The sequence below is a fragment of the Rhamphochromis longiceps genome, linkage group LG23 (assembly GCF_057381845.1).
Source record: "Rhamphochromis longiceps isolate RC_006_pf linkage group LG23, R_longiceps_female_GT1.1, whole genome shotgun sequence".
Classification (NCBI taxonomy): domain Eukaryota; kingdom Metazoa; phylum Chordata; class Actinopteri; order Cichliformes; family Cichlidae; genus Rhamphochromis; species Rhamphochromis longiceps.
This window is the reverse complement of record NC_140578.1, coordinates 39,714,668-39,724,306: the sequence shown is the minus strand read 5'-3', so window position 1 is coordinate 39,724,306 and position 9,639 is coordinate 39,714,668. Positions and strand designations below refer to the sequence as shown.

Genomic DNA, 9,639 nt, shown 5'->3' with positions numbered 1-9,639 from the left:
GACTCATAAATGATGCCTGAAAAACCCCACCATTCTGTCCAATTTATTAGCAGATTATAATGTGCAGATTATTACAGACTCGGGACTGAAGCCTATAAAATCAAAAAGCATAAGGAGAAACCATTTCCCCCATTCCAATGTTTATTTTCTTTCTTTAAAGTAAGCGTTACTGTTGATGTAGCTATTCATTTGTCTGCTATCATTTTGTCGTCATTTTAATTTGAAAACTGCTAACCGGAAGTATGTTTTTGGTATAGTTTTTTTTTTTTTGGGGGGGGGGGGGGGGGGGGTGTTGTGCTCCAAGTCTATAAAAAAGATGATACTCGCCATGAAGAGCTCATAATCAGCGTGGGGCGACATGTCGTGTTGTGAGTGTAAAGTCACGCAGGACACGGGGCAGGGCAGCATCCTCTATAGCATCCTCAACAGAGACGCTCTGTGCCCGCAGGCGCGCGAGGACACGACCGCTGCGCACCGGTGTTGCTCCTGCGCGTCCATGAGGAAGCTGGTGGCCATTCGGGCTCCACAGTCCGTGATCAGAGCAGCCTGCGAGGTGCTTCTCAAAACTTTCAGGTTCGTGAAAAACGTGCCGTGTTTTCGGGGTTTGCCAGCCGATGACCAGCTCCGACTCGTGCGCAACAGCTGGGCGCCCCTGCTGCTCTTGGGCTTGGTGCAGGACTCCGTGGACTTCGACACCGTGGAGACGCAGAAACCCAGTCTGTTACACGAGATTCTGACGCACGACGCGGGCCGACGAGAGCGCACTGCCGGCGCCGCTCAACACCCTGGGGTGCCTCTCTGTGATGTGCAGAGTATCCAGATGTTTCTGGTGAAGTGCCGAGGACTCACTATCACCGTCAAAGAACACGCGTTTCTGAAAGGAGCGATACTGTTCACCCCGGGTAAGATTACACCCGCACTCAGGCACGAGTGACCCACACGGCTTTGTGTCATAACCCTGCTCTGATAAATATACAGGGTTGAACTAGACCTAAATCTTCCTCTTACTACAAGACACACACACACACACACACACACACACACACACACACACACACACACACACACACACACACACACACACACCAACGCATTTATACAGCTGTGGGTTCAGGGTGGGTGAACAGTGATTATTTAAACAGCCCAACATGTCTCCCTGTCTGTGTCCGCCTTGTTAAAGTGCCTGAGCTGGAGTGTCAGGAGTACATCCACGCGCTTCAGAGGGAGGCTGAGCGCGCGCTTTATGAGCACGTGGGGAACCGGGGGAACGCGAGCCGGTCCGGCAAGCTTCGCGTGGTCCTGAGCACCCTGCGCGCCGTGGACCCGGACGCGGTGGCGGGACTGTTCCTGAGACCGCTGACTGGGACTAGCAGCATCGACGAACACGTGCTTGCTATGTTTTGTGAGAGGTAAACAGTGGGACTGAATAACAGACGCATTTCATGCAACCATGTTATAGACTGCTACACTTTCACCGTCAGAACGTCTAATGCACTGCTCTGCTGCACATCATGATTTTTATGTTTGTGTGTGGACACTGAGGACAACAGCACATACAGTGACCTTAATAAATGACAGTGATTACCTTCCAGGATCTCCTCGTTGTTTTTGCTTGCTACATTAGGAGGCAGTATTATTCAGACAGGAGCAAACAAATCTCCTAATGGTTCTAAAGAGACTCCACAATGAGACAGCAGACACCCTCAGTAAGAACATACTGCAGTCAAGCTTTTCCCTCCACCTTCAGCTTGACATACACATCAAAAACATCCAGGTCAGACCCTAAAAATCATCTGCGGCTTGAAATCAGTGATATTAAAGCATTCATGAAAATCAGATCCAACGAGAGAGAGAAACAACTAACGACAGCAGACAAACACTGCTCTGCCACAGCTGACAGTTCACTCCACCTCAAGGTGGTTTTCTGAATTGCTTCCTGTTCCTTGAGAACACCAACATGATGGCTCCCAAATGTTCCTATTTTAATTTCATTTCGGCAAAATCTTCATGCAGATCTGTCAGTATCTTTTTAGAGTAACTGAAAGAGGCAGCCTAATCACATAACTGTTTTTAGAACATATAGCTGCTTCACTCACTGCTTCAGACACAAAGTTACAGCAAAAGGATAGGATCAATGTTTCTATCCTCCAAGTCTGGCATGTAGCCCACTGAATTGTGTTAAGTTATTTTCTTGGAATGAAAAAAAAAATACTGAATATTAGGGCTGTGCGATATGACCAAAATCTCATATCCCGATATAAGACATCTATCGTCCGATAACGATATAAATCACAAAAATGTAACATTTTCTGTAAATTCTATGAATCTCGGGCAGCTCGACTTGCGGGAAGTGTTTCCAGCTGCGCGTCATGTAGCTGGAGTCGAGTGTTTTAACTGATGCATGAAACTATACATTTTTAGACATAAGTTGTTAAGGCCGCCATTTTCTTTGTGAGTATTTATTACACGCCTGTTCTAACGTTTGAGTCTAAAGTTTATTTTTTAACACCTGGCGGCTCTTTTTTTAGTTCTCATCCGTAAATAATCTGCTCTTTCACGTGATTCAGTTTATTTTGAAAAGTCTCAACAGGATCTTGAGCTTTATTGTGAAAGTTTTATGTGGAACATAAACAAGCGGACGCGCGATGGTGTTACCGTCGTCGTTGTTGCTAACCACAACCCAACACATAAAAACAGGCGCTTGTCCGTCTGTGGTTATATTACATATAAGAGAAAGAGAGAACTTTAAGAAATTAATATAGCCACTACAGTGACCATCAAAACGATGAAAAAAATATTGCCGTAAACAGTTTATTTTGCGACACCACGAAACAAACGATAGCGTAAAATGAAACGATATATATCGTTATATCGAACGGCCCTACTGAATATGCTACTATACTAAATGAAAAAAAAAAATTCTAAAAAATACACGACCATCACACCATTTTTTAATGCCCTGTAGCACATTTAAACAACAGAAGTGCTTTTATATTCCAGGTCTCCAAAACACATCCAGTTTCAAAATAAAAGCTGAAATGTGCATTTTATTGTGGAAAGTAAAAATGACAGTGATTTAGTAGTTATTAAAATGTGTTTGGAGTTTGCAATTGATGACGATTCATGTCATAAATCGTGATCGTCCCTACAAGCTGCATTTATAAGTTAGTAGTATTCGTATCGGCATCAGTAATACTGGCCCTATATTTACTTGGTATCAGACCTATAGCATCATTTACAGTATTGAACAGCACTAATAATCACCCATGACTTTCTGATATAAATATTTCACTATTTAAAGATTGTCTACGTAAACCAAAGTGTATCTATAATTAGAATTACAGAGTTTTTCCCAAACTCATGAACTCCTTTTATCATATCCGAATTCACACATACGCGGCCCATCATCAACAAAAGGTACGGGTGTCAATTAAAACAGCTGTCAGCTTAGAAAGTAACACACCGGTGGTTTGGGCTCCATCTCTCTCCTCCGACAGCTTTGGTAAACACGTCTCCGCTCAGCGAGAAGCCGCTTGATGCCTCGTTTTTATTAATAGGAACCGGCGCCGAGCGGCTTCTCGTCTCCCTCCTGCTCCCAGGTGTCACGGGATGCTGCTACCTGAGAAAAAACCCAGCTGGAATTAAAGCGCACATAATGATGCTGCAGATTCTCCCTCCTGAGGCACTGCACACTCTGTGTTCATAATGTGAATTAACATTTCCTGTTGAATCATCTCCCCCGGTGCGCACTTAATTCCCATTTTTGCCTCAGCTGGAAGATGAGTTCTGTGTTATTTCAAATCCCAGGACTGGGTGTGATTATGACACGATGATCTGTACTGAACCAGCCGGCTACCGTGTCACATTGTAAAACTGGAGGGGGGGAAGGTTATCGATCCAACTTGATGTGATAGCTTAAGCTGGCTACGATGCATAGAAGTTTCCTAATGGGCTATTTTTGGGGCTGTAGCTAGCAGTTATTTTCATTGTGGATTCATCTCACAGTCAGAGCCACTCGTCACCATATCCAGGGATCAAAGAAAAAAAAACTTTGATGTTTAGGACGATAACTTGACTGATAGCCGATGCCGATACTTGCACATTTTTCTAAAGCTTATTTTTGTTGGCATTTATTCCTATTTTTGTGGCCTATAAACCAAAGCTCTTCATCACGACACTGTCAAATCTCCAAGGGCAGATAAATATTGGCCACGGGATTGGTAATCCGCTGATCAGTAAGCCTGATATTAGCTGATAGTGATATATCATTCAACCCCTAGCTGAAAATTCTGTTTTGAGATAAACTTCAGAAAGGGGCTTTTAAAAACTTTTTCTTTTTTTTGGTTAGAGCAAGATGTCAAAATATTGGCTTGACCTTGTCCAGGTATTGGCAACTCCAAAAAAAGTAAGAGCCAGGCTCTTGCGGTTAAATGAATACAGTTTGAGTTACACAAGATGCAGACAGTCCTTAGAAAAACAGATCTGTATATCTGCACTTTATGAAACTAAAGAGCCTCTTGAACTACTCCCCCTTATTTTGACCACAGTGATCGTTCGACATTTCAGGGAGTTCATGACTAGAAGCTTTTCAATCTTCAAGGCTGCCGGCTCTGCATTATTAAGAGTCAGGTATCAAAGTCTACAAGCTACCAACTTCACATTTCAGCTCCCACGACAATGAGCGTATGCTGAGCACGCGCTTCTGAGCGTGTTCTCCCGGGTCTTTTCTTTCCTTCAGATACATCCTTTCAAGGCAGCAATAGACATTTTAAGCCTGGCCCTGAGTATCAGCACCACATTGTTCCAAGCATTTGCATCAACAGCCTTTTCTCCTCTCAGCTACCGAGTCTAACACCGACTAAGCTCGCCTGATACATGGACGCACTGAATGTGTCCAAACTGCTGATTATCTAGATTCCAACAGAGGTCCTTCTTCTTAGGCACACCAACGTTTTCAGTGATGAACTACAGTGCGCCCTCAAAAGGAGTACATCAGAGGCACAGCTAAGGTTGAGCAAGCACGTTAGAGAGGCGAGGCTGTGATGTGTAGCAGAGGAACAAAAGGATGCTGAATGTAGTGAAGGAGGACACGCAGAGGGTTGCAGATGATTCACTGTGGTGACAGTAGTGGTCCTTTAGTAGATCCTTAGAGTTTTGCATATTTCAATGTGCATCATGTTTCTATTCAGTTTGTCAACTATGTAACCTTCTGCATTTTTAAGCTTTTTTCCAAAATTATTATGCTGTCACAGTTTGTTCTCACTGGTTTCCTGCAGAGAACTTTACGGCGGGGGGGGGGGGGGTGTATACATCTCAGTGCTTTCCATAATTTAAATGTCAGAGTGAAAAAACTAAAAAAAACTGCTGTTTCTTTTTGTTTGTTTTTTTAAATATGTGTAAGTTAAACTGGCAAAGCGGCAACCTTCTGATAATACTATACATAACCAGCTGTGTTAATTCAGTTTATTTGTTTGCCAAAATATGGTTTTGAGTCTGAATAACAGTGCTACATAACTGCAGAGCAGCCTCTCTGCTCTCCGTTTCCAAACTTCGACTAACTTCAAATAAAAACAAAAAGAGATATTAGAAGCTCAAATACCTGCTGCCATCCGCCATTTGTCAGCTCATAGAAGACAGCAACCCTGACGCTCTTCTCCTGATTACGTAAGTTCGTCTTTAACAGGCTTAACGGAGCTTAATGCGCATAATTAGCATAATGATTGTTAGCTTCTTTCTACCGTGATTTAAATTAAAAATAATAATAAAAAAGTTATACGTTGTTTTTTGTAGTTTTATTTATTTCATATTTATTTATTTTTAGTTTGGTATTTTTTTTTCTAAAATATTTGGTTCATTTTCAGGTGCTTCCCTGTTTAGATTATATTTTCTTAAATCCAATGACCCCCCCCCCCCCCCCCCCCCAAAAAAAAAAAACGTAATTATTTTAATTTTTTATTTATTTAAATATATGTATGGTCTACTTCCATGCTGTCACATTATCTGATTTTAGCTTTGCTCACAAAGTATCATCTGTCTTAATTCATGCTTTAATTCAGGTAATTTGATGCAGCACAAATAAAGCTGACGCAGCCCATCCTTCGTGATGAATTGACCCGGTGCCGGGTCTGTTATGCGGATCATCCCCATAATAAAAATCATTTCTCGTTTGGGACAAATTAAAAGGGCGTTTTTTTCCCCCCCCCTCGCATGTAACCGCAGTAGTTTATCTAACAGCAGCGCGCTGCCTCACAGGGAAATGTGCAGCCCTCCATTCACCACAATTATAGCTTCCAAACGGCGAAAAGATTTCAGCTGGAGCAATTTACTGAAGATGTGTGCGATTTTTATCATGACTCAATGATCTAACCCATCACTCCACTTTTCCCTCATAATGGCTCAAATTGGTTCCTTTGCTCCCGGCATGCCTTGCGAGGATGGGTCTCTGCTAAGGGTGCAGAGCGACAAACCACCAGCAGATGGCAGCGTTTCACTTTGAATGTCCTAAGGTGGCCGCTTTGCTGCCTGCAGCTGCTAATTGTGAAACAGATGGATAGAAATTGGCTCAAAATCATTGCAACATTTGTATTTATATATATATGTATATATATTTATGATTCTTATAAGTGGGCATGGTTTCACATACTATTTCTGCTGCCTTCCTTTAAGACATGAAAACAACAGCTTCCTTTGATAAGCCAGCCGCATCCAGAGCTGATTGATACCCAGCACTCACCTCGCAGCGCAGACATCCACACTGCTGCAAAAGTAATAAATAATTAAAGAAAGAGCCACTGTTGCAGGAAGCAGCAGTGAACTGAAGCCATCAGTGATCCATGACTGGCATCCTACACACACACACACACACACACACACACACACACACACACACACACACACACACACACACACACACACACACACACACACAGTCACTCACATGTGCCATCCTGAACCATGGTGAGTTCAGTATGACTCCAAAACTGGGTTAACAGCTGCCTGTATGTACTCTCCCAATGCTTTCAGCTCCGTCTCTCTCTCTCAAACACACACACACACACACACACACACACACACACACACACACACACACAGCCTCCACCGCCACCTTTCCGCACAGACAATTGGCCCGGTTCTTCGAGTGGAAGGTATGTCACACAGGGCACAGAGCACCAAGCTCGGAGTAACAAGGCCCTGTGGGACGCGAGGGGGGGTTGGTATACCTGCCAGAGTGAGTAATACTCTTCACCAGGGTGTGTGTGTGTGGAGAGGAGGAAACAAAACATCTGTGCATGAACAGTATGTACATGATCTGCTCTCTATCCCGACCATGTTTTGTTCAGGGATCCTGTTATTGCTGTGACACTGTAACGAAGTGAAAATGATTTTATTTGTGCTTGTGTTTGGGGGTGTGAGGCCCCCCCACCCCCTTTTTTCCCCACAGACACACACCATATGGCAACATGTCAGCTCGGATAAAAACATCTGGCACCTTTCGGTGTTCACATATGCACAGATGATTAGAGTGTGGTTCAATGCTATAGACGTGAAGGCCACGGGGAACGTATTATTTCTCTAGTTTGGCACCAGCTCCGTGTGCGTGTGTCTGTGTGAGTCTGTGTGTGTGAGTCTGTGTGTGTGAGTGCATGACGCAGGATGCAGGATGCAGCTGGCTCCACACGGGGGGGAAAAAGGCACTGACTCATCCAGTCCAGCTACTCTCACCTTCTTCTTCTCCATCTTCTCCAGCTTTTCTTTTCCATTCTGGGAAAAAAAGAAGTTCACACAGCCGATCTGTCAGAGAAAAAGATTCGATTCAACCATCAATCCTGAAAGTGGTTGTGTTTAAGGCTGGAGATTGATGTGTTTCGATGATTTAGGCGCACACTGATGTCATTTCAGTTTTTTTTTAAATGTTAAGTGATGTTGTGCTTTAGGTTAAAGTCAGACAAAGGTTTCCGCCTCCACACAGAACTGTGGTGGGATTTAGCAGCAGAGCTAAGACGCCTGCGTTTTAGAGACACGGGAGACGGTGAGTGGTGTCACGAAACAGCACAAGGTGCAGCAGCACCATCTGAAAACATCTGTGGTTCAATTTCGGGCATCTGCTTTAATCACTGAAGTCGATTGGACGAGACATAACCCAACCCTCTAGGTCCCCAGTGTCTGTCATTCTCTCTCTCGCATGTTGAACATAACAGCAGACAGTCTGGTTCCAGTCCTGTGCAAAAGATTTGAACAACCACTTAATTCTTTATATTTTGCCAGGCTTGCTTTGTACATTGGCTGCTTTTTCACTTGTTTCACTGCATCATTTTCGAGGGATTTGTTTTAAGTTTTGGTTCACTGATCAATCATTCAAACACAACAACAACACCTAAGTCGAGGGATGAACCAGTGTTGTCTATACTTAACAGATAATTTAGCAAAGAACACTTTGCTTCTAGCAGCTTGTCAAAAACACGTTATTTGTTCTAATTTCTTTAGTTGAATTTATGAAAAATATCAAGGATAAAACAGTCTGACAAACATAAAATGGTATTTTTGCACTATTAAGATGAATCCCAAAGAGCTATTAACTGAAAACCTTTCACATCTGCTGTTCATTGAAGTCTCATCAAAAATATTCTCAGTGCAAGGGTCAAAAATCCATTCTTAATGAAGGCAAACAGGGAGAAAAGGCTGAGGTATCCCAGATTATTCCAGAAATTGAGTGAATTTATTAGGTCTGGTGGAGTGATGAACCCTAATGTGGTTCAGGTCAGGATAGAGTATCTGCAGCCCTCTGTAACACACGGTGGAGGCTGTGCCATGGTTTGTGGCTGCATTTCAGCCAGTGGTGTTGGAGACCCACAATGCAATTCCACCTGGACAGCACCTCAACAGCTTCATTTTTCAGCATTATTGCAAACGGTACCTGAGTAGAAAAGCACCTAGTGTTACATTATCAGTCATGGATTGGCCTCTGCAGAGCTCGGACCTCAACATTACTGAAGCAGTGTGGGATCATGTTGACAGAGAACAGAAGAAAAGGCAGAGCTTTGAATGTCCTTCAGGAAGTCTGGAGAACTATTCCTGAAGACTCCTTAAAGACATGACAAGTGTGACTGTGCTGGAGAATAAATGTCATCATACCAAATATTGACTTTCAGGCTCATTAAATCTGTACAGTTATTTTTATACACTGTATTTCCATATACATTTTCAGATATTTCAACAAATCACTGTTTTCCTAACAAGAAATGTAAATTGCACCAAAGAGCTGGTTGGTTAAATATCCTGTCTGAATGAGCCTGACATTTGCGCCTCCTTCACATAATGCTCTGAGGAGTAAATGCTCCACTTGCGCTATAACAGCTTTAGAGTGCTCCAGAGGTGCTAGCTTCCTACTCCGACAGAAACTGGAGATATTCCTAATAAATAACAGCTCAACTTCACTATAACATAAGTCTTTCTATTTCATTTGGCTTACAACTGCTCAACCCGAACCAGCTTCTTTTCATTGAAGACGAGTAGCCGGGGCTGAGTAACGCTGTCTGGCAGAATCTTCGTGATTCTCCCCCCGCCCCATGTGCTTTTGGGTTTTTCTCCTTCTCTCCTCCGCTGTTGCTTTGATCACAGCAAACAAGTAAATGGCTGCAC

At 43.2% G+C, this 9,639-nt stretch overlaps 1 protein-coding gene across 1 annotated transcript; it reads left to right on the top strand.

Annotated features, from left to right (window-relative positions):
* The first annotated feature begins 309 nt into the window (after positions 1–309).
* LOC146642546 (nuclear receptor subfamily 0 group B member 1-like) lies at positions 310–1,643 on the top strand. Its single transcript, XM_085398397.1, has 2 exons — positions 310–902; positions 1,181–1,643. The coding sequence occupies exons 1-2, from the start codon at positions 359–361 to the stop codon at positions 1,411–1,413; spliced, it is 777 nt and encodes a 258-aa protein (XP_085254523.1). The 5' UTR covers positions 310–358; the 3' UTR covers positions 1,414–1,643.
* The last annotated feature ends 7,996 nt before the right edge of the window (positions 1,644–9,639 follow it).

Coding starts and splice junctions, on each gene's coding strand:
- LOC146642546 (XM_085398397.1), top strand. CDS start 359: ATGTCGTGTTGTGAGTGTAAAGTCACGCAGGACACGGGGCAGGGCAGC. Junction 903..1,180: donor AGCGATACTGTTCACCCCGG/GTAAGATTACAC, acceptor GCCTTGTTAAAG/TGCCTGAGCTGGAGTGTCAG.